We start from the raw sequence: 25702 nt of genomic DNA on the forward strand, positions 1-25702 counted from the left end.
ACCCCGGGCAGCCAATGCGGGGGGCGCTAGGACCCCGGGGACCCTCGGCCCCCCCCGCACTATAAATGTCTCTCCAAAATGCAGCGGAGTTCCTTTCTCCCGTCCCGCCCGGCCGCGCCGCTCCGCGCCCCGCGCAGCCGCTGCCCGGCGGGTCTCCGTCCTGCTCCGCGCCCGCTCCCTCCCCCTCCCCTTTTCCTTTTTATTTGGTAATTTAATTGGTTTTAGTTAATTTTTTGCTATCCCCCCCTTCCCGTTTTTCTCCTCCGCCCCCTCCGCGCGGCCGGTTTGCATGCATTGTCTGTCTCCCAAGATGGTTTGTGAGACCAAGATTGTGGCGGAAGATCATGAATCAATCCCGGGATCTAAAAAAGACACGATCATTGTTTCTTCCTCCCAAATGTGGCCCTCTTTGGCGGGCTCCCCTTCCACCCCTCCGCCAACCCTCAGCTCCCCAAAAGAGGATCCCAAGCGCGACAATGTCTATATCCGTGAATTCCATCCCTCCGAGCAGGAGGTGGTGCGCCGCATATTTTACGAGGGGATCATGGAGCGGATCCCCAACACGGCGTTCAGGGGGCTGAAGCAGCAGCCCCTCACCCAGCTGCTCTACGGACTGCTGGCCGGTGAGTACCTCATCCCTTTTGGGGAAGGGGGCCAAGGGGTTTTACCCCTCCGGGGTCTGCACAATGTGATCGGAGGGACGGGAGGAGCCGGGGGGGGTGGGACACGGACCCGCAGCCCTGGGCTCTGCGGCGGAGCGGCCTGGGGAGCGCCGCAGCATCGTGCGGGGCGGCCGCGGAACCGCAGCGCTGCGGCGGGGGGGGGGTGGCTGCGCCGCTGGGGATGCGCGACCCTACGCGGGGTTTGGGAAGCGGGGAAGTCGCCGCGTAAGTTGCGCGGGGCCGAGGGTAGAGCCGTCCTTCCAGTCATTCCAGGCCTGGAGAACGGCGGGTGGGATGCGAGGAGGGGTGCGGTGGAGGGGAGCGGAGGCGAGGGGGCGCCGCTTTCCGGTGTTGCCTGGAGACGGCGGTGCCCGCCGGCGGAGCCCCCCACAGTGTGATGAGGGGGTGACCCTTGCAGCGGGGCCGAGTCGAGGGGGGGGGGGGGGTCAGCTCCCAGAGCTGCATCCTCAGAACAGCACCTGCAAGGTGACCCCCACCCCGCAAATAACTGCGCCCCGTGCTAATAATTAGCAATGATGTGCCCCCCCCACGCCGCCTCCCAGAGCAAGCTTTGGGCTGGTTTCTCCTGCCCTTGGTGGTTACAGGCAGGTTGCACTCTCGTGCTTCAGCCTGGGGGGACGGCAGGGCCCTGTGCTGGAGGGAGTCCCCCCGCCAGAACAAGCAGTTGGGGTGCAGGGGGGCTCTGGGGGCAGGGGCCGTGCCGGGGGGAGCTGCCATCTCGTGGGCATCCGCAGAAGCCCCTCGGGTCTTCGACAGCACGCCGGCATCGAGGCGGTGCGATGGAAATAGTACTGCCGCAGTGACACACACATGGCTGCGGAGCGGCGTGCCCGCAGAGTGGCTTTTCCATCCCGGCCGGGGAGAGCAGAGCGGGGCTTGGGGGGTCCCTGGTGTCCCCACCATTGTCTCACTGGGGAGGCTTGGTGGGATTTGCCGTGCTATGGCAGCATCCTCCCCACCGGCTCGCTCCAGACACCCCATAAACTTCTCTGGGGTTATCTTGGTGTGTCCCTTAACATGATAATCTCGAGAGCCTGAACTGTGTGTGTACTGCAAATGTATGTTTTGTCTGTGCTTGTTTACTTTTTGGTTTTTAATTTATTTTGTGTAATGAGTTTGTATTCCGAAATCAACACTACATTCTCTTTTCTGACAGGTATCGTTTATTTCTCTTCCTTATCTCCATAGTAATATGCTTTGTTGTGACCAAGTCCTTCCTGCTGACCTGCTGCTTGCCCATCTTTCTGATGGGCATGAGGTACTACTTCAGTAGAAAAGTTATCCTGCACTATCTCGATTGTGCGCTGCATACAGACATGTCCGATATTGAGCAATATTACATGAAACCACCAGGTGAGTACGAATTCCCAGAGGGAGCCTGCTCCCAGCCCTGCTCCTCCGGGAACATGGCTGCTCCGTGCTGCTGGTGCCTTTTCCTCCTGTCAGCAGCACTGAGCAAGCTCAAAAGTCGCCAGAATGCAGCTCTTTAGCCAAATCAGGCACACAGATACCTCTGCTTTTGGTTTAGGTTTTGGGGGTTGGTTTTTCCCCTTCTCCCTTCAAAGATGTCTAGTCATCCAAGGCAGCCTCCATCCATCCTGGAGCGCAGTGCTCCGGGGTCCCACAGCCTGTCTGTGGGGACCAGGATGTAGGTGCTGGGGGATGCTGGGGCTGGGTGATGTGGTTTATTTACTGCAGCCCAGGTCCAACCCAGCCTTTACTTCTTGTGCTTGGTATTTCTTTGCTTCTTGCACTTGGTATTAGCTCTGAGAGTGGGAGGAGGGGATGATGAAACGCCTTTTAGCCCAAACACATAGAGGAACCTGTTTTAGTTATTGCGCCCATTTCCCTGTGTTATGCAAGAAGAGCATGTCTTAATGCAAGTGTTCTGGAAGAGGCACAGATCAGGTATGTAAAGGGATGCTGCCTGGGTTTGATATAATACACGTTCACCCGTTTATTAGATTTATGCGTGTAATTAAAAGTATAGTATCCACTGATAATATTTGGCTGTTCAGCTGTAAAAGACCTCTTACATGATGATTTAAAAAAGAAAAAGGCCCTTTAGAACTTGTCAGGTGCTGTTTCCCTTCTTGTAGGCACACATCCAGGTTGAGGACAAGAGCAAGGGGATGACTGGGCAGTCGCTTGGGGTTTGAGGTTTGGTGATCATGTAGCACAAGCAGTGAGCTGGGAGAGCAAGGCAATGCCAGTATCCTGGTTAGTTCCATCTTCTCGGGGTACCTACTCTGTCATTTTTCCATGTAACCATGTTTTCACTGTGTCATTGCTGTTCCCTGTGTGCGACTAACCTCGTCCTGAGCACTTCTAGAGGATTCTTGGGAAGCAATACCATAGCCACAAACTTCCCTTCACTTCTACAGTGCTCCTCCTCTAATGAAAATCCCTGAAGACTAGATGTGCTTGCTTTAGATTTCATTTCCCATCATAGTGCATATCTTGTAGAGGTCTCGTCCCATCTTACACATGGGTTGTGTTTCATTTACAGCACTTGTTCTTGGAAAAATTGATGTGTGACTTGTATTTAAAAGCCTCCGTTGAAGGTGGTGTTGCAAAGATGAAAGGTCTCCTAAGCAAAACATTTCCAAGCCTCTGAGGTTCAACAGTGTATTATGCTGGATAATGTAGCAGGGGACTCCAGTGGAACAAGAACGTGTACACTAGGTGTTTGAGCTGATTAGTGCTTGGGACTTGTGCGGTCACGATTCAGGGCATGGATCAAAGTGCTTCTATTTAAAACACTATATATATATATATATATATATATATATATAATAAAGGGTCTCGGAAGAAGAGCAATGCCCTCAATTTGTTTAGGGTCAGTAATGTAATCTGGTTCAGTGGTGTTGCCAGCATGTCTTTGAAATGTTAACATTGCTTTTATTTGGTACCTAAAAGGGCTGATTTCAATTTTAGAGCAAACATGTGGGCTTTAATTTTTGACAGAATTTAACTGTGTGTAATTAGGCTTCTTCCATGCCATAAAACACAGATTTATGGGGTTGGTGGTGCTTGTTTAAGGTTCTTGGTGTTAAGCAGGTTGGCTGGAGTTGTAATTAGATAAAGACCAAAGAGGCTTTGGGGAAGAGAAGGATGTCTGTGGGTCGGAACTGGTACTGCCAGTGATGTCTGTCCATGTGCCGTAAAGCTGTGTGGTGCTATTTGGTGTAGCTGTGCACAAGGCATGAAGCCAGTGTTTTGCTCTTGCTTCCTCCCAAAATACAGTTGCTGGTTTCTTCCCTGTAAGACAGTAGTATAAATGCAGTTATCTTGGAACAGCCTGGAGTTCTGCGTGCTTCAGAGGCTGTCTGACTTGCATTGTCTGCCTGAGTGTATGGAGACAGGCAGTGATGTGCCATATCGGCACTGCCCATCCTGCCCAAAGGACAGAAAAATGACAATAAAACAACTTCCAGCCCCAAGTTTGTCTTTATTTGTCTAGTTTACAAATTAGCACACAGGCAGAAATGCGTGCAGTGGGAATGAGAAGGGCTCCTTGTCCTGTGTAATGCTCCAGCTCAGATATTAGTGAGAGCTTTCTCAATGAGGTGTTAGAGAAGAAATGGCCACAGCGAGGGTAATTTGGTGTGGGAACAGGGGCCCAGAGAGGCTAGAGGTGGTCAGAGCTTGACTAGATGAGTTAAAATCTAGCCTGATGTAACTGCATCCCAGCCTGGCTTTGGCTGGGAGCACAGCAGGCAACTTTTTGCTCCTTCTGGAGAATCCTTCTTTACCTGCTTGAATGTTGTTTTTCCAACATGGAGAATAGAGGAAGGGAGTTTTTTTGGGGTGGTTTATGAATTCTTGTTTCTTAGGGTGATGAACACAAAGCTAAAACTGGGATGAGGTTTTAAGGTCTCAGATCTTGACGGTGGTTGTGGCTTTGCTGCGGTTTTGCTCTTAGCGTCTGTGGTACCTGGGTATGAAAACCTGTTTGCAGTGGGCTCCCTGTGGTACCCCGGGCTGGGTACCATTGTACAGAGCATCTATAACAAATAGCCCCTGGCAAAGCAGGCATCTACAGTGAGGGAACACTTTAAGTATTAGAAAGGATCATTCGTGGTGGTTTTGCCAAAGCACCTGCTAAAATTGTGGCTCAGCTTCAAAACCAAACCAAAAAGACCTGATTTGCAATGGGATACTGCAAGCACCCAGCTTAATGACGAGTGTTGAACAGTCCCATGAGTTACTTCATATTACAGTGTTTCTGCAGTTTTCTGCTCCTCTGGCTTCCAAGTTATTGTTTTAAATTTCCTCCACTGGGCTTTGTATGAACTGCGAACTATGTGCTGACAGTGGTTCTGCACAAACACACCAGCCAAAATCTGTGCCTTTGTTTTCTCTTGCCCTCCTACACCTAAGCCAAGGATCTGGCAGAACATTTAGGCCAGCACTTGATTCTGAGCTTGTATGCAGCAGGGGTGACTTTTGAAAGGTATTGCTTGTGTTGAGTCCTGTGCTGGCATCTTAAACCAGGAGGTTGAATGGTTCAAACACCTCCCTGAGCTCTTTGTAAACTTGCGTTTTTCCATTTAAAATAGCACTTACAGGAATTTTCCTTTTTAGGCATGGGGTGGAGGAAAAGAAAGGATGTGGATAATGGGCTTAATTGTCAACCAGAATAACTTGGGCTCTAGTAAACAGAGGAAAAAAGAAGGAATTAATTTTAAATAGAGCACTGCCTCTTGCATTTCTCTACGCAAATAAGAGGAGCACAGCTGGAGCTTCTTTTATGGTCTGATGAATTTGACGACTAATCAATTCCACAGTGTCTCTTCAAGCTTCTGTCCCTGTTAGATGTGTTGTATATATATATGTACTGCAGTGGCTGGTGGTGTGTTGGAGAGATTCTTGTGAGGCTGAGGTCTCTGCTGGAGGGTGATGGAAACCAGGACTCCTTCCCTCCGATGCAAACCTGATGCTCTCTGCAATGAGCAGAGACGGGGCTTTAGCTGATGAGCCAGCAGGTCTTTCTTTGTGGTTTGCAGTGTTATCTCTGCTGCCAGCTGTCCCAGCAGGGTCTGCTGAGGGGTGTGCACATGTGCTGTGCTCGTGGTAGTGGGAGCTGGCCTTTCCCCATGGTTTTGGGCACTGGAGATTAGCTGAGTGATTGCATTGCCATGCTCAGTGCCGCAGGGCAGGAGCGACAGGCAACGCAGCTGGGCAACCTGGAGCGCTGTGGCTGCAGGACCTGGTGGAGTCTTGAGGGCATCTGCCTTGGATAATGCAGCAGATGAAGCCCAAGTGTCTGCTGCAGGAGGTGTCAGGTCACATTAACCACAGCACGCTGAGAGCTGTGGTTTTCAGCAGTGCCTGCGCCTCTGCTCTCCTGCCTCCATCCAGGGCTGAGCAGAGCCTCCCTATCCTGCTACTTTTTGTCCCCTGGTACATGAGGGTGTGGATGAAGAGCCTGGGCTGAGATCCCAACCTCCCTGGGTGATGGGGCCCTAAGGCATTGTAGCATCAGCTATGAATGGAAAAGACCTTTAAGATCATCAAGTCCAACTGTTACCCCAGCACTGCCAAGTCCACCACTAACCCATGTCACTGGGAGGTGGCTATGGGGGGATGGCTCATGAAGGTTCAATTCCTGCTGCTCCTGGGATGGCACATTCCTCAGCTGAGCCCGAAGGAGGGATGTCCTGCCCTTCTTGGCAGAGGTTTTGGGATCACATCCTTCTGCCAGAAGGATACCAGTTGAGGTGGGGCCAGAGCTGGGTTGTGAGGAGGTGATACCCTGTTTGCCCCTTGCTCTTTTTGAGGTGTACCTCGCCTTCAGTGAGACCTTTATCTGGTTTTAATTGTGCTTTTGGATCAGGCCGTTTGCAGCAGGTTTGACCCCAGAGGAGCTGAACTTAGTTTCCATCTAACCCTGTTCACTGAGTGCCAGGCACTGGAGGCTGTGGGATGCACAGCAGTGAGGTTTGGGGTGCAGGGAAAATACAGGGGCCACCATGGGAAGAGATCCTCAGCATGGGAGCTGTGGTTCCTCTGACATGCCCAGACTCTTTGCAAGCCTAGGGGGGGGTTTCTCCCCACCACGGAACCCAGTTTCTCCACATTCTGGGTAATGCTCAAGCTGCCAGATAAGCAGGAGCGCCGCTGCCGAGTGATAACATTGTTTGGAAAGAATAGAGCAGCAAAGAAAGGGCTTGGTTACCTGAGGCCGGGAGAGGGCTCAGGGCTGCTGCTTCCCAGTACAGGAATGTGTTTTTGGAGACCCCAGCCACACTCGCGGTGCCCAGAGGCAGCTGGAATCCGAAGCATCCCTATCTTCGGCATTTCTTGCTGGCTTATGCAGTGCCCTGACCTCATGTATCTGCCAAACCCCTGCGCTCGCCCTCGTGTATCATGGTTTTCGTGCATGCCTCTCCTCATGCACGGTGTAGGGTGGTGAGAAGTTGGAGCCAGAAAGCCCAGGGGAAGGGCTGTGTCCTTATCTCCACCTCGGTGTCTCCCAGCTCTGCTCCACACCCCTGAGAACTGAGGTCAGGTCTTGTCCTCAGGCAGTGCAGGGTCTCTCCCTTGAGCAGTTCAGGTGCTGGCGTCTCTCTGCAATTCAATGAAGGTGCTTCAAGGGATGAGATCCTGCAGGGTTAGGATTAGAGACCATTGGTATACTTACAGTGGGAGGTATTATGTCAGAAAGTATTTGAGGGGAACAGTGGGGGTACTGCACTTACCAGTGTTGCTTTTGAGTTTTGACTACTTGCTGCCTGGTTTGGCATTTCTCATCTCCAGTGCATTTTGTTGGGGAGCAATAGGAAAAACAGCTCATGCTTCCAAATGTTAGGGATATGCTTTGTCCAGCATTAGTTTTTATTGGTTTTATTTGAATCATGTAAAATGTCTTTAAAGTTAGGTTGCCTCTCCCAAAACCCACCTCCTCTGATACAGCATGCGCTCCATCACTCCTGACTGCCTCGGTTTGCTGCAGAGGAGCCTTGGCTTTTTGCATCTGGAGGCAGCCCCATCCTGCAAGTGCTTAGCAAGGGCACAGTGAGCATGGCACAGCCCTGCCAGGGTCAGCACCAGAACACACCATGGCTCCTATGCTTCACCTCATGTTCCCAGAGCTGAGCGAGGGCTCTCCCCAGGGCCAGCAGCATGGGTGAGCTGGAGGCTGCCCAACGCTGTACCCTTGTGGATAAGCACTGGGTAGATCTGGAGGGGATACAGCTGAGGTCCCCTATAGAATCATAGAATGGTTTGGGTTGGAAAGGACCTTAAGATCATCCAGTTCCACCCCCCTGCCATGGGTAGGGACACCTCACCCTAAACCATGTCACCCAAGGCTCTGTCTGACCTGGCCTTGAGCACTGTCAGGGATGGAGCATTTACCACTCCTTGGGTAAGAAGTGCCAGTAGTGCTGAGCCATGCGGGTCAGCTCTGCTCAACCTCACTGAGTGCTTGCAGGGTCCTTCTGCCCCACAAACTCTTTATTATTCAGTGTTTTTTCCACTTCTGGGGCTCAGGCAGTGCAGGGTAGAGCAGTGGTGCTGTCAGGCAAGGGCCGGCACGTGGGAAAGCTGCAGTTGTCTGATGAGCAGAGCAGCCTGTGGATGCAGGGCTATGTCATCCATGCATATGGTATGAGTGTGTTCATGGGTAAGCCACTGCAGCCTTCCCCCCTCCTGTGTATTTATCACTGGAGTAGGAACATATGCACAAACCCATTCCTCAACGTGCGCAAGACAAAAATAGGTCTCCCACGAGTGCTGGCTTGGTCCCATGTCAAAATTAGATGAAAATAGATTTTATAGTAAGTTTTGCAGAGCAATACTTATTTTTTCTGCACACGTTGAAAAATCCTCTCCAAAGGTAGTCCCTAATTGACATGACTGTCAGTTAAAGCAGCAGCATTTGAGTTGTATCCATCTGGGTGGGTTTGATGCTTCTGAACATAAGCTCTGCCTGCAGGTGTTTAAAAACCCCAGTACATGCAAGTGCTGTTCATTAATCTTCAATACAAGAAGTAATAAGTTGTGTAAATTGAACATCAGGAGTGTTACAGGCACAGTTAACTTCCCCAGACAAGCAAACACAAGCCATATGAACATGAAGGGGGCTGGAACATCAGATGCTCTGGGTTTTTTTTCTGGCTTTGAGTATCCTTTTGAATGTTTTCTCTGTGTTGGGTGTTTCCTGGCGTGGTTGTGTGCAATTGCTTACGACTAAAAAGCATCTTCTCCACAAGTTTAAGTGCAAATTGATTACTCTTCTAAAGGGTTTTCAGTGGCTCCTCTTCCTTTTTTCTCTTTCTTAGGAATGGCCAAGATGAGAAGCCTGCTTAAGGTTTTCATAATTGCCTAAATTTAGGCTCCATGTCAGGTATGTGGCTTGTAGTAGGGGTTTTAAAAGTACAAGGCTTTGAGCCCCTCTTGGTGCTTCAGTTTTGGATGTGGGAACATGAACTGAAAAATCTTACTTCCAAGCACATTATTATATTTAGTATTATGTTTAGCCTCTTAGGATTATTTTAGAGTGTCTGTGGTCAGGTTGGTTCCTCCCGGGGTGCACAACCAGGGGTCTTAATACTTTAGAAATCATCATTAGTCATCGCTCTCTACCTTAAGACCTCTAAATATACTGCAAAAGCAGCTTTTAGGTAAAACCCTGAATGCACAGCCTGATTTTCAAGAGCAGCCGTTCCAAATGTGTCCACATTTCAGGGTGGGTTTCTGAAATGACTTTTGTAGGCTTAAATCCTTATCCAGGCAGGTTATATTTAATTACCTGGGGTGGGAATGGCTGGTGGGGCTTGAGGTGGCTGCAAGCCCTGTGTGGGCTCTGGAGGCTCTCAGTGTCATTTACTGGTGTATTTCAGAGCACATGCTTTTATTCTGGTCATGCAGTGCTGGGGATCTGTTATAAATCATCACATGCTTGATGCTGCTCCTTCCAGACTAAAGCAAAAAGAGACTTAGTGTGTGTTGCTGGTATCCGGCTCTGTGAGCAGCTAAGGGATGCACAGGTCTTTGTAGCTTTCTGCATTAGCGAAACAGGAAGTCCAAAGTGTATTTTTAGGGTTTTTCTTTTCCTTTCATATTTTCCCCCTTGTAGGAAGCTGAGGAATGTTTTCTTTTTCCTGTAAGGTGGTTAATGAAAGCGGTCTTTAAGGCAACCCAAAGAGAGCAGGGTGCCGTACCTAGTTTACATTTACAAATCTACTATTCTAACCCAAATAATAAGGTTGGTTGTTTAGTTATTTAGCTTTTGGCTTTTTGGAATCACCAAGAAGCCTCATGCTTTTTACTAAGGGTGCATCAACAATTAGTTCATAGTGGCCTGGTTGGAGCCAGGTACAAGCTGAGGTATCTGTTACAGATGGCTTTGAGCCATTTGTTCAAGTCATCTATTGACCCGTTGGACCCCAGCAATCAATGAACTTTTTATGCAAGCACCTAGGGTATCATTTGTTGTCTTCTGTAACTGTTTGACAAGTGCTTCTTTCAAGAAGTGAAAACTGTTTCTTACAGTCTAACTCTAAAATGTAGACCCAGCACTCCCATGGTTTTAGTGCCAAGCCGTGATTCTGCGTTAAAAGTGGGATTCCTGCGAGTGAAAGGAGGCTTTTCAAAATAGGTACCCAGAAATACATATAACAGGAATATTTTTAAGTGCCTACGTGAAATATTACTATTTAAAATTGGATTTGCAACAGTGTAAATGCTGATAGAAGAATGCAAGGCATTAGTGGCACATTAACACGTGCTGCTTGAAATGATAACTTACAGCTAATATTGGTCACTGCTTCTAGGATTTATCCAAGTGGCAGAACTGAAAAATGCAGGGTTTTATGAGAAAAGGATTTTTCAGTTCAGGAACTGGAAAATGAAAGGGAAGATGGTTTTAATCCAAATTAAGTTGATTTACTGCTCATTCTGTGTGTTTTCACCATGAAGAAGCAAAAACCTCTGTGTAGTGGTGAATGTAATACTTTTTTAGCCTGAAACAAAGCTGTTGGTTCTGTTACAGGCTTCCTCAAGAAGCAAAGCTCAGACCCAAGTATTTATTTAAGATAACTGATTACGGTAGAGCCTTGATAGGATGTCCCCTGCCATCTGGGTAGGACCAAGCTGTGTGCTGGCAGAAAATCATAGGATGATTTGGGTTGGAAAGGACCTTAAGATCATCCAGTTCCAACCCCTTGGATGGAACATCCTCGGGGGGATGCTGTGCCGTGTGCAGGATTAGTGCCAGCCTGGCTTCCCTCTCCATCATCTTTCCCAGCAGAAGATATTGGTGAATTCAGGACTAATGTGTAAATTGTTTTGAGTTGACAAAACCTGCATTTTTAAGCTATTTGCCCAGATTTATCCTCGATCACTAGTAATTGCTATACAAGCTGCTCCCACCGTCTCTTGCCAATGTGCTTGAATCCTGACTTGGAAACCGAGGTGCAAGTTTGTTTGCTTTGTACGGTTGCAGCTCTTGGTCTCTGTGCTAAAGCTGCTAATTGAAATGGGGGTTGATGGACCAGCTGTCTGGCTGTGAATGGCTTCTCAGTGCACCTCCCAGACAACACTCATTTAAACAGCTATCAGATAATAACATCTATTTGGGGTCAATAGTAGTTCCTTGAGTTCTTTCTTTCCCATTTTATCCCCCTCTTTCCTCCCCTGCTACAGCAGTTCTCTATCTCACTTGTCCAGTTTTGTGTCAAACAGCAATATATGCTGGTTTTTATCCTCTGAATTCTGCTCGGCTCTCTTGTCCATTCCTGTGTTGAATTCTCTGGTGGGTTTGGTCTGGTTCTTGCTCCATTCATCACTTCTGGCATTTCCCAGCAGTGATGGTCCCACACCCAGCATCCCTCTTTGTATCTCTCTGATCTTCCCCTTCCTCCTGTTACGCTTTAAGTCCCTGTTGCTTTGCTTAATCTCATTGTGTAAGTACTTTCATTTTCTCAGTTTGCCATTCAGATATTGCGCATGGGGAGCACAATGGAATAGAGCACAATATTTTCTTTTTGGTAGAGTACTCGGAATAACAAAGATGAGAAAATAAATAGAAGGCAGCAGCACGAGGATATTGTGTCTGCTGAGCTGAAGAGAGTGCGTCAGTGCAGTGCACAAACCCACGTGTCGGTGGTGGTGGGGAAGGAACATTCTGCCCAAAGGCAAATGCCAAAGACAACCGCATTTCTTACACCTTCCTTAGAGCATCTGACCCACGTCGCCCCTACATGTACAGCTATTTGATCTTTTCAGCTATGATTTTTTATTACAAGCCCCATTCTTCCCATTTTAATAGGATACATAAAATCATTGCTGCAGTCAGTACAGCAAAAAACCCCCACATTTCATTTGCTGAGATCAGGGCTTTTTGTTCTTTTTTTGGAGGTGCCAAATCTGTTCATTCTCCTTGGAACTAGATAACAGCATCAGAAGCACTGTGTAACACTTCTCGTGGGAATCCAGGGAAGACCTAAATCTGTAGTTCTTTCAATTTAAAATAATGTTAAATAGTGGAACTGCAAAGAGAAGCTTTTGCAAATACCCTGGTTTGGAGCACCTGCCATTTGTAAGCAATTTTGGATGATGGTTGGCTAGAGACAGAGCAGCAAAAGCATGGCAGATACATGGCTGCTGTCTGCTCAACAGCAGCGAGCATCTTGGTGAAGTCCTCATTATTGGAATTACGTCGCTGGTGGTGGGATTTGTTCAAGAGAGGAAGCGAGGAAGGGAGTTACTGGATGAAAGGGATGCTGATGAGAGATGCTTTAAAACTCCAAACTGTGTAAAAGGGGTATTTGTAAAACACCTTTTCAGTCTTTTGCTGCCTGTGAAGTCAATTAGATTCACTTAATGGCTGTGAAAATACACGTCTGGTGTGATTTCAGATCCTGCAGATGTTTAGGGGATAGCATCAAGATGTGCCTCTTGGGCAGATTTTCATTTGGGAATAAGCCATGGTCAGGTTTTACGGGGGGGGTTTTGTCGAGCCATCAGCAGTCTGAAAAGCATCAAAGTGTCTGCAGGGATTCTTGGAGTGGGAATGTTTTTCATGGATAACTCAAGCAGCTAAAGAGGATTTAAGTTAAATTAAAAAATAACGAAAGAATCCCCCCCCAAACCCAAACAGCACCCACACACACGCACACTGCATTGACACAGACTGAACTCTGGGACAGTTTGGCTTAAAGATTCACTGGAGCATTTGCTTTAACTTAATCGTGGGCTTAAATCCTTTGTCTTTTGTTGGGAGTTCAGCACAGGGGCATCCTTCAGTTACGGGTGCAAGTGCTCTTTTGGCCTTTACAGGAGACCTGTGACATAGATAGGGCATGCAGTGATGGAGTAAACCTTGCGTTTGCTGTGTGTGCTCCCAGCTTCCTGCAAGGGGAATTTAGGATGGTTTAGGGAAAACTGGTGCATCAGAAGGAGGAGTTGCAGCTGTGAACCTGCTTTTAGTTTACTCATTCTGCCCTGTTTTAGCATCGGTTTTGGGGGTTTAGCGTTGTTTAGTGTTGTCTTTGTAGTGAGGAAGATCCAATGGTTCCTGAAAATACTGCACTTCTACCCAGGTTTGCATCTCCCCTGGCTGGTTGCTCTAGGTGCTGTTCGTGTTTGTAAGTTGATCCCCTTTGCACAGATGCGTGGTGAATAAGCATGGAAGTGTCTGCTTTCACTGGCTCTGAGCAAGCCTCATTCATTTCCCACGTGTCTTCCAATGGAATGAGAAACAGCCCTTTACCTACTCACTGATTTATTTTGCAGACCTCTTCTAAATCCCTGGCTCTTGTGTCTGGTTTTGGGGCTGGGGCTCTAAGGAGCCCCACTCATGTGGATGTGGAGGCTTAAGGTGGTGATAGACGGTCATCAAAGGAGATGTGGGAATAAACAAATCAGGCTTTTGTGGGATGTCGGGGCCATGGTAGTCTGGACACAGGGCAAAGGGTTATCTTTTCTTCTTTAATTTTTAATTTAATGTGGAGATTTATGTAGATGTTATTCTCATTTTCTGTTAATGCATCATCTACACCAGGTCCATTGTCTGTGCCCAGCCTGACATACATTTGTGCATCTAGACTTTTCTTACACTGCCACATTAAAGCGCTAGTTTCAGTCTGGAGCTGTGTAGTTCAGTAGAATCACACCCAAGGCACATTGGCCTTCCTGCACTAGAGGAGGGATAAAGAAACACGTTGGCTTTAACAACAGTGAGCATCCAGGTGTGTGTTTTTCTATACCATGGTGGTGCTCTGGCTTTACATGAGGCATTACCATGGGTTTGCTGAGAGTTAAAGGTTGATGTGTGGTGATGGAGGCTCACACTGCGCAGGACGTCGTGCTGGGACTGCAGTGTGCTGGGTGTAAGTACTGAGGCTTTGTAGAGGAAAGGTGTTAGCTTACAGTGGGAGCCTGTGGTGGGATGGCCATAGGGAGGTGGACAGCACGGTGGGATGGGAACATAGTGGTACCCCCTGATTCTACTGGACCATTGGAATCACCACGCACTGTATCCGTTGGTTGAGGGTTGGGTTGGAGATGTGGGAAGGTGCCTGCAGCTGTCAGTGGGTCTGGTTCAGCCCCACAGCAGTGCAGTGAGGCTCTTCAGGGTCTGGGCCTGTGTGATCAAATGAGTGCCTCCTTCCCTGCTCTTCTAGAAGAGGATGGGCTGGTTGGTGTTGTGTAGGGTTAAAGTTACTGATGGAGGAAGACCTCTAGTGTTTGAAGGAGTATTTGAGGGGTTAAAAGCACTCAGGAAATACTTGGAAGGCTTGCTTCCAGAGAGTTTTGCTAGTTATTTATTCACTTATTTATATGGGTTTGGGGTTGCATTTGCTATAAAACGAAGCCTTCGTCCTGTCACTACCTCTAGCCACGGATGTCAGAAGTGCATGGGAAACCCCCTTTCCAAGGAAAAGGCTTTGTTTCTTGGCATGCTGCAGGTGGAAATTGCTTTTATTTTTCCCATCACCTTCCATGCCAGGATGTGTCTGCAGGAATGCTGTGCTGCCTCGATGGCAGCAGGGCAAGGAGGCTGTGAGTTTGGTTGCTTGACCCAAGCCTGATCCTCCTTACCAGCTTTATTATCATTTCAGATCCCCTGTTTAGTCATCTATTCCTCACCCAGAGGTTAGGGGAATGGGTTTGGCCCTCTGCTTGGATGGCTCATACTAACAGGTCAGACAGGATTGGTCCCAGTGAGAAGTGTGATTGAGCTGTGCTTCAGTGCCACCCTTGCTCTTACAATGGATTTTGGGGACTTATCTTGGTGTGGCAGATGGTGACTATTCACATGCTGTGATATGATGGGGTGGGTTGGTCCCAGCTGATTACAACTGACATCCTTGTTGGGTGCCTGAGCTCTGGGAAGGGTATGTGTGCAGCACCCTTTCAAGTTGCTGAATGTGCTAGAAATAGGATTTTTTTATGGCTTGCAATAGACTTGAGGTGATCAAGCCATGTACATTTGACTTCAGCCTGTAGTTTGTACCAAATACATGCCTGAACCTTTTCTGTTGTCTTCCTTCCATATTAAATAGTGAATTCTTCACTGTGATTTCAGGGAAAATGTAACTCTTTGTGACTGCTGTTTCTCTGCTGTAGATTATTCATACAATGGAAGGTTAGAGGTTGGGGAGGGTTAGTTCACTGTGTTAGCAACAAGGTAGGATTCTTGTGAAACCCAAGTCATCTGCAGAAAGAAAGGCTTTGAGCACAGCAGAGTTGTATTTATTGGTGCTAGGAGACACCTATGGTAGCTTCTCTTTGCCATGCAGTGTTTGGTGAAATGCAGTCCCTGTCCCCCAGTTCCTGGCATGGCCCAGTAAGGAACACAGAGGAGCTGCCCTGGGGTCTGTGGCTTTCCTGGTCAGTGTTTCTGCACCATAAATACTGTTCATTGTTGCTCATCATTGTTGCTCATTGACTGCTGTGGTAGCAATCCTCATTCAGAGGCTTCTGAGGGCAGAGAGAATGTGCTAAGGGTGGAAAGACCCCATGTTCAGAAGCACTGAAGCATGCTGTACAGGATATTTTAGCTGAATACATGCATCCTCTACATGACCTACAATTGTATGTTGTGCCTTGCCCTTTTCACTCACTTCCCTACTTTACAGACATAGATTTGGGTGGTTTTGCAGAAGCAGTCAGCATCTGTACCAGCACCTGGGGAGCACCATCCCATGAGTTGGGGTTATATGCTGGTTACCTGACAGGCATTCCTGTTCCCAGCACTGCTGTCCTTGATGTCCTAAAAGTAATGTAAGCAACGTAGTCCTGTTTTGGGGTGTGCTTTGTTGTGGGGTTTTCTTCTCTTGTTGTTTGTCAGGGTTTATTTGTCTGTCATGTTTAAATATACAAATGTTTCTAGTCTCTCCCTTTTCAGTATAGGTAGGTGCCCTGGCTGTAACGTAGGGGAAAGCACTTCTCGGCCTTTTTTATGGCTCTGATTTAAAGAGATTGCACACATAAGAGTTATTCTGTCCTAATGTGTTGTTATGCCATACATTAAGTTTGAACCTACATTTTGGGTGTGATTCATCTTTCCTACCTTATTCCTGGCTAAAAGCAGTTGTTTGCAGTGAGCTGTGTAGGCTTTTGATGTGGTCACTTACAGAAGAGGGGCTCTCCGAAAGGGTGACTCATCTAAAGGTTGTTGACCTCATTTAGAGCAGCATAAATCTCCTTGGAAGTCCTTGTAAAGTTGAGAATTGCATTTATTATTTAACCTTAAGTAAATGTAAAGTTAGTTTCTGTCTTTGCTGTGAAGCATTTGGGGCAGTACCTGTGTAGATACAGGCATTTCCCTTGAACTAAAGGGAGCCTTGGCTAAATTTAGACCAGACAAGTAGTGATGGATGGTGAAAATGAGATCGATTCTATCTGGTTTCCCTGTATGATTTATGGCTAGGCCAACTGCTAAGCTAAAAGGGAGTCATTTGATGATTATTGCTCAGTGCCTTCTTACACTAATGCGTATGAAGTAGAAGTCAGCCAGCAAATAATGAACTCTAAAACATCCAATAATGGTAGGTTTTCCAGTTTTTTCCAGTGCTTGGAAGTGGAAGGTGCTGTAATGTAAATTCAGTACCTTTCTGAAATCACTAAAGCCATATAGTGAAAGATTGGCCTAGGTAATGGAGACTGAGCCTTAACAATGTCCTTGGAAGGAGCTGGCTTAAACACAGCCAGCAACACAATTAATCTTGTATGCTGATTCAACTAGTGAGCAGCTAGTTGTCACATCAGTCTTTCAGAGCAGTTGCTGGGAGCACAGAGGCTAGCAAAGCTGGCAGGAGGGCTTTGTCTTTTTTCCTTTAAACTCCCATCTAAACATCAGTCTAAACTCTAAAGCGTTGGTGTGGTTAAGGTCTGACTCCGCACTTGCGGGCTTAGTGCGGATTCTGGATGCAAAGGGAACATCTGCTCTGAAAGTACTTATAATGCTCTTTTTTCCTGGTTTTGTCCATTTGTGCAGACCAGCCCGTTCTGCTGAGCCAGCTCCGCTGTGCTGCACTTATCACCCCCTGAGCCCTGAGGACAATGCCAGGCCAAAGTCACATATTCTGGTCTTTATCCGCTCCTTTAAGCTGTTTAATTCTTTGCTTATCGATAACAATGGCTCACATGCCAAAACCACAGACAATGCCTGGTTCCTCAAACTGCGTTTCCTCTTGATGACCCAGCAGGTAGACTCCAATCGCTACATCAGTGGTTTTGTCTCTCCTGTCTTTGTTGTGTGTCCTTCTTTTCAACAGTGGAGAGCAGAGCGATGGACTGGGCTAAATAAGCCCTGATAAGCAGGGTACTTCTAATCCCCCCTAACTGCTTCTGCAGCTTTTTCTTGATCAGTTATTATACACTGGCTTTATTGCAGCCTTTGCTTTTCAAGGTGCACCACGGCCGGCAGAAAGAGCCGGATGCAAGTCCTGCTGTTGCACTTCTTAATATAGCACCCTCTGAAATGTGCTGGAAGGGCTGTCTTTCCCCATCTGCGGCATCGCCTGATTTTTAGCTGTCTCATCAAAAGCCTGTTCCTGAGATGTGCTGGGCGCTTCCCAGGGCTTTGCGGAGCTCCCCTGGTGCTGTCACACGTGGTGACATTGTGGGCCCCACAGGGCTAAAGCCTGTTTGGAAAACCAACCCGTGAAGTGCTGACGTGGGGTATTGCCGCTAACAGCCTGTCCTGATCCAGACACCCAGGCTAGGTGCTCCTGAAGCTTTAGAGGAGTAAGGAGCTGTCATATAGGTGTTTCAGAGGAGCAGGGTGAGGTTTAAAGCGGAGGCTTTAAGATCAGGAATGACACATTGGAAATGTTACATCCCCAGCAGTGACAGCAGGAGATGTTGTTTAGGACCAAACCTGGCCGCTTCCTGAAGCTCATTTACTGCAGAATGTGTTGGTTTTCTGCAGGCAAAATATTAAAGTGAAAGGATGCTATAGCTAGCTGTCCTCATCCTAGGGGTTTTCCAGGGGCCTCGGCACCCCAAAATGCAATGATAAGGTAGCTGAGTGCTTTTGAGGATGGACCAGCTCCATCAGGAAGCATGGAGCAGGCACTGATCAAAGTCAGTTCTCATACTGTTACTCTAAACTGCAGCCCCACCACCCTTTCCATCCCCAGCTGAAGGTAAAGCTGGGCTGCAGTGAAACCTCCTGGTGGGACCATCACCTCTGCAGTTGCACTGCTGCTCCAGGTTTATCAATGCTGGCATGTTAGGCACAGACCAGTCTGAATCCAAATGTCCTTTTGGGTTTGCACAGATGTTTAGGCCAGCTATTATGTACCCCCGTGTCTCATTTTATGCTCAGGTTTATCAGCTGCAGAGGCCACTTCTGAATTCCTGTCTGTTGGGGTGGCTTCAGGCCCATTGCTGTTGTGAGTTGTGGTCATGGTGTTTCTGGTAGTGAATGTGCATGGAACTGTGCTGTAGCCCTGTTGCAGGTCAAATGCTGGATGTCGCTGTCATCCCACTGATCCCCTCATTGCAGCTCTGGAGGCTTTGCCTGAGCTTAAGAGGTGGTTGTGAGTAGCTTCAGCCCTCAGTGACAACAAAATGAAGGTGAAAGGTACCAAGAATGGAGAATAAGGTAGATGAGGAGTAGCTGAGCTGGTTGCTCAGGACCAAATCATTGATCTCTTCATGCTGTGTAGGTGATCTCATTGCCAGATACCCCATGAATCAAGAGTTGTCACCCACCCTCAGCACATCGATGTGCTGCCCTGTGCTCTTCCAGCAGGGAATTGTTTATAACGGGGCAATGAATCCTGCGGTGGTAGGTTGTGTGGAGTTATTTATGGGAAGGAAGGGGTCCCACAGCAGTTCCAATTTCATGCATGAGTAATTCTTGTGTGTCCCTGACATGTTTTGTTACCCCACGCCTGGGCCTCGCCTGTTGTAGAGGGATGCTCAGGGGTGTCAGCAGTGTTGGAGTCAGAGCCTCTCACATCCCACCTGGTTTCCCTGGCCATAAACTACACTGAAATGCAATTATTATCCAGGAGCCCTCCAGGAGTGCCTTTTAACTGAAGTCAAGTGTAGAGTTATTAGCAGAAGTTGTGGGAGCTGTTATGCAGCCCTGCTTGAAGCCATGGGGAAACTAGAAAGGTGGAAGGGAGAGAAACTCAAGACATGGGAAGGATGGAGGTAGGGTGAGATAATAGGGTAATAATGTGCCTGATAAGCACATAGATAAACCCCTCCCTATCCTGGCTGGCTGTGCAGCTGCAGTCAGTCACTGTTGCCTGACCTTGGTTGGTCCCTGTGCCCAAGCTGTGTCTGTGGCCAGTTGGCAGCCAAGTGTCACATCTATGCCCCAGACTCTTTCCGCTGGCAGCACTCACATCGCAGCAGCCCTGCTCTCCCAGACAAGCTTCCTTTCTGCCTTGATGTGGATGTAACTCGGCTGGGCTGCCCTGGATTTCACTGAGGATGGAGGGGAAGGAGGAGGGAGACTTGCCTCAAGTGCTGAGTTCTTCTCCCCAAACCCCACATGGCATTAAAGGGTAGGGATTTAAATGGCATCAGCAATACACGGCTGTGGCACAGCCACCTTTAGGCTGGGGACTGTGTCCGCTTGCTGCTGCACGTGGCTTGTCTTGGTGCATGGGTGCTGGAACCACGGAGGATGGAGCCAGACGTGAGTTCAGGATGTTTTGGGGTGGCAGAGCTTTGCTTGCTGCTGCGGAAATAACAGAATTTACCAGCAAGCAGTGGGTTTTAAAAGCTCCTGTCACACGGAGCTTTGCTTTTTCAGAGCAGCACACAGCTGTTAACTGCTGGTTTGTCGGGGTAGTGCTCCTTGGATGGCAAGGGTCTTAAGGAAGCTGTGGGAACCTGCTGTAGTCAATCACGTAGGACTCATGCTGCCGAGGAAGGCGGATGTCTCATTTTCCCCCCTCTCTCCTAGCAGTACTCTCTGCTATTGCTTTTGGCTCCAATCTTTCCACCCATCCACCCACCGGCCTTTTATTCACCAAAGGGTGTAGAAGAATTTGCAGCAAAAATAAATGAATTTGGTTTCACCCACCATCGCCGCCGGGTGCGTGGGGGGAGCTGTGCAGCTCATGACAGAGGAGAAGAGCAGGAGAGGAGGGCTGCAGGCACAGGCAGGGAACTGCATGGCCTTGGGCAGGAGCAGTGGGTGCTTTGGGTGCAGGATGAGCAGCCAGCGTGGCGCCAGTGCTCTGGGGAAGACATCAGGGTGTATGGAGCCTGAGGGCAGCCTGTGCTGCAGGAGAGGGGTGGGTGGGTTAGAAAGATGCTCTCTTTTGGTCCTCAAAAGCTGGGAATCAGCCTTAAATATAGAGCAGAAAGGCATGGCCGTCATGCGTGCTTTCAGGCCCTGGGTGCCATCAGCTGAGAAAGCTGTGACTTGCTGTGAAGTGTGAACAACCCCAAATCATCTTCCTTGTTACCCGCATCACAGACATCTTGTGCCTTTTCCATAGACGTGTGCATTCCAATTACTTTTCCCATAGAATGTTTTGGGTTGGAAGAGACCCTTTAAAGCTCATCCAGTTCCAGCCACCCTGCCGTGAACACAGACATCTTTCAATAGACCAGGTTGCTCAAAACCCCATCCATCCAACCTGATCTTGAACGCTGACAGAGATGAGGCACCCGCAGCCTCTTTGGGAAACCTGTGCCAGTCTCTCACTCCCTCATTGCAGAGTATTTCTTCCTTTATTATGTCTTTCACCTCTTGAGTTCCTGCAGTTGAAGCTCTGCATGGTGAGGCTGTGGGCTGGGGGAGTGGAGATGGCTAAGCAAGGCAGCAGTGGGCTTCCCATGGCTGCTTCTCCTCTGCCTTTGCCTTTTGGCAGCCTGGAGGGTTAGATCAAGAGGCAAGGGACAGTGCTGCAGAGAGGCTTGGTGTTTGGCTGGAAACAGCTAATGCCTCCAGCGGGTACCTCCAGCACTCCAGGGTGGCACTGAGGGGGCAGCTGTAGTTAAATGCAAGATGTCCATGAAGAGCAGACCTCGGAGTGAGCTGGAAGGGCTTTGGATGGCCATAGCGATGAGTTCACAGGGGACCCCAGAAGATGGAGGTGGATGGAAGTGAAGGCAGAGACGCTGCCACGAGATGAGCATGTGAAGGGCAGGGAGAGTTGTGGCCGCTGGGGTTTGTGTTTATCTTTGCTGCAGTGATTATTTTCAGATAGTGGTGTGAGAGAGTAAAACGTCAGCCCCTGCTATTAATAGCGCTGCAAACAAGGCTCCTGCTGCTGCTGACAGGTGAGATGAAGTTAATTTAGGTATGAGAGTGCACAAACAAGACAGGCCCTGAGTCAGTGCACTCGGTCAAGAAGATGCCCCCCCCTGAGGAGGGGCAGTGTGGCATAGCTTTCCCGGGATGCTTCCACCCCTCTCCATAGTAAGCAGTGCTGGGTATGGAGGGGAGCTGCTGGGATTGCTGAAACATGTTGGTTAAAAGCAAGCTGAAGACCTTCAGGGTTCTTGCTCTGAAACAGGAAGGTTTTCCCAGAGGAAGGAGGGTCTTAGCCCAAAGCAGCACATGATAGGAGCCCAAAACAGCTTTCGGTAGCAAATCCCCATCCGGATGGGATGCAGCTCCCCAGAGGAGGGAATTGACAATTCCATGGGTGAAAGCTTCTCCTGGGCTTATTTGTCACCTTGTGAAATTTGAGGTGCCTTCATTAGGCTGAAGGATGTGGCTGCTGGTGATGCTCAGATCGAACACAAGGTGGGCAGCAGAGTGAAAGTCTTGGGGATTGATGGTGCTGGTGTAATCAAGAGCCAAGCACAGCTCACATTGTTTGAGCAGATGTGTCCTGTCTGCCGCTAATTATAAGCATTTTCGTGCACAACACACTGGGAGATGTGCCAGATACAGTTTCTTTTCACATTGAACTCAAAATCATTATAATTAAGCCTTAAAGTTGTAAGTAAAAGCTAACAAGGAGTATGGGTTTACCGTCATGCTGCTTGCAACCAGGCTGGTACCCACTGAGATGGATGGGTGTGAGGGCACAGGCTGTGTCCTGGAGGGTGGTCGGAAGGATGAGAAGGACCTTGTGGGCTCTGCCATGGTGGGCACGTCCTGGTTTGGGTTTTACATAGGCAGAAGACCCAAAAATACTAGAAACGTGCCATTTTGCAACTGTGGGAAGCGTTGCCGAGAGAGTGTTAGCAGCCTCTTGGGCTTGGTAGGCACAGAGGAGAGGCGCTTGCTAAGAAAGAAATAATCAGGAATAGAAACAGGAAGCATTCAGAGAAGCAATTCCATAACCTCAGGCTGAGAGGAGACGGGGTTGGCATCTCTGGTTCGGGGAACACAAAGGCAGGCTTGCTGAGAAGCGGCTCCAGGAGTCACTGACATGCACAGGGCTGGGTGACAGGGATGTGGTGGCAGTGACACCGGTTGATGACTATGTTGTGGCACTTCTGGGAGCTGCCTCTTGACTGGGTGGGTGATGGACACAGCATTCTGTGTCCCAGGGGAGCATCCCACCTCTGATCCCCAAACACGGGGGTACATGTGAACCCCCTTTTGTACTACCCCACAGGAGCTGAAATTGGTGGCTGTGCATGTAGGGGTGAGGGTCATTGTGGCCCTTATTTTGTAGTGTGTTTGCCATGCAGCCAGGGGGATGGGCTGGGGTTGTGTTGGGCAGATCCCCCCACATAGAATCATAGAATGGGATAGGTTGGAAAGGACCTTAAGATCATCCAGTTCCAACCCCCTGCCGTAGGCAGGGATGCCTTGCACTAGATAATGTTGTCCAAGGCTCTGTCCAGCCCAGCCTTGAACACTGCCAGGGATGGAGCATTTAGTGCTTCTTTGGGCAACCCATTCCAGTGCCTCACCACTCGCCCAGTAAAGAACTTCTTCCTTATATCCAATCTAAATGTCCCCTGTTTAAGTTTTAATCCATCACCCCTTGTCCTATCACTACAGTCCCTGATGAAGAGTCCCTCTCCAGCATCCTTATAGCCCCGTCAGACACTGCAGTGCTGCTCTGAGGTCACCACACATTGAGCAGTTTAAAGCAGCTCTGGAGCAGCGAGAGGCGAGCTCTCAGCCCTGTGATTTGTATTCGCAGGGAAGGCGACTGCTGGGTTTCAGCTCTTTGAGGTCTTCGTCTGGGGTTGTGTGTGAATAAATGATGTCTTGAGATGCAGGTGACTGCAGGGAACAAGCTGCACTGTCACTGTGGCAGCGGAGGAGACAACTGCTCCTGATAAATGGGTCAAGATGGGTCCCGGGGTTTCAAAAATTAGCTGTTGACCTAGATAGCGACAGCGGGATGACTTGCAGTGGGAACAGAAGTGAGCGTCGCTGGAGCTGCGCATTGCTCTGAAGGTGGGGACGAGCCTGGTGGGCTGAGTTGAACCTGGGCTGGTTCCCTGCGCTTCCTTTGTGCCAGGCTTTTCCTCGGCAGCTGGGCTGTGCCATGGGGAAGGGTGGGAGACCTCGGCCATCTCTTTCTGATGGCTTCACTGAGCTGCGAGGGGTGTTTGTCCTGCAGGCAGCAGCTGGGGAGGCACCTCCTGCCACCCTGTGCTTTGCACTCCTCCGGTAACAAAGGACTCTGAGGTGCCTTATTCATGCCCTTGCCCCTCATTTTGCAGGGCGAGCGGTGCTGTGCACCCCTGAGCACACACCTGGGCTGTTCAGTGCCAGTCCTTATGGACATGTGCCATGCCATGCATGGGGAGGTTGACAGGGTTGATGCTAAAGATAGAGCCCAAGTCAGGTTTCCTTCTCCTTAGCACTGGACAGAAGGTCAATGCCTGTGGAAGGTCATGGTGTACCAGGGTTTTCCCTGTGGTGGGGTCCTCTTCCTCTGGATGAAGCCATGTTTCTCCTGAGCACTGACAGTCAGCACTTTCCTTCCCAGTGACAGACCTGTCCATGCCCCTTGTTAGCTGCAGTAATTGAACAGTGCCTTTCTTGGGTGTTAATTAAGCAATATCCAAGCTAAGGTTGCAGTTGCCCTATGCTGACGTTGGTCTTTTCAGTTCAATTGGTGACACTTTTCCTTCACAGGACTTCCTGTAAAGATCTTTAGTTAAGACCTGAGTAGTTCGCTACTTGAATTTCATTTAAGTTCACTTGCTGGTGGGGCCAAGTGCTACTGCAGTACTCCACAGTTACAGCAGTTTCCAGTGGCATTGGCTTTAACATTTGCCTAATACAAGCAGTGGGATAGAATGGCATCAGTGCTTCTCTCCAGTGAGGTCCAGTTTTATTTGAGCTTCATAACTGGGGCTGTGGTTGGAGTGCTTGGCACCCTGGGGTACTTGCCTTGAGCCTAGCTGGATGCCCTTCAAGTTGCTGGGCTTTGATTAGGTTGGGTTTTGCTTTGGCTGCTTGAATGCATCATTTGCTCTATACCAAGCCTTCAGCCCCATGGCAGAGTGTCAGTGCTGACCACCCTGTACACAGAAAGTGCAGCCTCTTGGTTAAGCCACGTTCCTGGAGCATTGTGTCTGCTGACCAGTACTGGGGCACAATTAAGGGCAGGCTGGTTTTGCTCGCTGGTTAAACCCTACATGGTTTTGGTCTGAGTTGCTTGAACACCATGTTTCCAGCTCTTGAGATGCTCTTGCCTGGTCTGCAGCAGAAGCGTAGCAGCTGCAAAGCAAGGGTGACCTGACCACAAGCATCCCAACCTGTGGGGGGAAGATGGGGTGGGTGAGCCTGATCTTGCACAGGAGGTGCTCTTTCTGGGTGTGTACGTGGTGTTTTCCCTTGTTAGTGCTCTGCCCTTTCATCATCAGTTACCCATCATGTGCCACTGTAAGCTGAGGATCACTGCCCATCTGTACTTCATAAAGCTTGGTCCCTAGGAACCTTGTTTTGGTTTGTAGTGACTTCCCTGTGCATTTTCTTTGGGAAAACAACATTCCCTTCACAGCATCAAGGGAAAAGAAAGTTTGGCTCTTCTATAGAGAGGTCATTAGTCCCCACATGTGGCAGAGGGGTGATTTCTGACCCCAAGCCCACCTCCCATCACTGTGATTGTCAACGGGTGCTTTACCTGCCTTCCCCATCCTGGATAGCCAGTGGCTACATGTGCTGCTTTATCTCCCGCAGGCTCCTGCTTCTGGGTCGCCGTTCTGGACGGCAACGTGGTGGGGATCGTGGCAGCACGGGGCAACGAGGAGGACAACACAGTGGAGCTGCGCCGTATGTCCGTCGACTCCAACTACCGCGGCAAAGGGATCGCCAAGGCCCTGGGCCGCAAAGTGCTGGAGTTTGCCATGCTCAACAACTACTCCTCCGTTGTGCTGGGAACCACGGCCGTGAAGATGGCAGCCCACAGGCTCTACGAGTCCTTGGGGTTCAAGCATGTGGGTGTTGTTGAACATTACGCCCTGCCAGGCATGACGCGCTCCTTACTGGAGAGAATGTTCTTCCAGCTCCGCTACCACCGCTACCGCCTGCAGCTGCGGGAAGAATAGAAACCCACCCAACCAAACGAAACCAACAAAATATGCGTTTTCTTTTTCCTTCCTTCTCCCCCTTCACAAAATAATAAACCACCCTCCTCCTCCTCCTCCTCGCCACCCGA

At 49.1% G+C, this 25702-nt stretch overlaps 1 protein-coding gene across 1 annotated transcript; it reads left to right on the forward strand.

Moving 5' to 3' along the window:
- Positions 1-25702, forward strand: NAT8L (N-acetyltransferase 8 like). Its single transcript, XM_057432292.1, has 3 exons — positions 1-623; positions 1872-2036; positions 25225-25702. Exons 1-3 carry the CDS (start codon positions 290-292, stop codon positions 25590-25592), a joined length of 867 nt encoding a protein of 288 aa, XP_057288275.1. The 5' UTR covers positions 1-289; the 3' UTR covers positions 25593-25702.

Source organism: Pezoporus wallicus, unplaced genomic scaffold, assembly GCF_028554395.1.
Source record: "Pezoporus wallicus isolate ANWC-B61680 ecotype Strahan unplaced genomic scaffold, APGP_CSIRO_Pwel_v1 contig_8490, whole genome shotgun sequence".
Classification (NCBI taxonomy): Eukaryota; Metazoa; Chordata; class Aves; order Psittaciformes; family Psittacidae; genus Pezoporus; species Pezoporus wallicus.

Excerpts from the sequence above, each read along its gene's own strand:
- NAT8L (XM_057432292.1), top strand. The coding sequence starts at position 290 with ATGCATTGTCTGTCTCCCAAGATGGTTTGTGAGACCAAGATTGTGGCG. Across the intron at positions 624-1,871 it reads GCTCTACGGACTGCTGGCCG|TAATATGCTTTGTTGTGACC; the intron begins GTGAGTACCTCA and ends TTATCTCCATAG. Across the intron at positions 2,037-25,224 it reads ATATTACATGAAACCACCAG|GCTCCTGCTTCTGGGTCGCC; the intron begins GTGAGTACGAAT and ends TATCTCCCGCAG.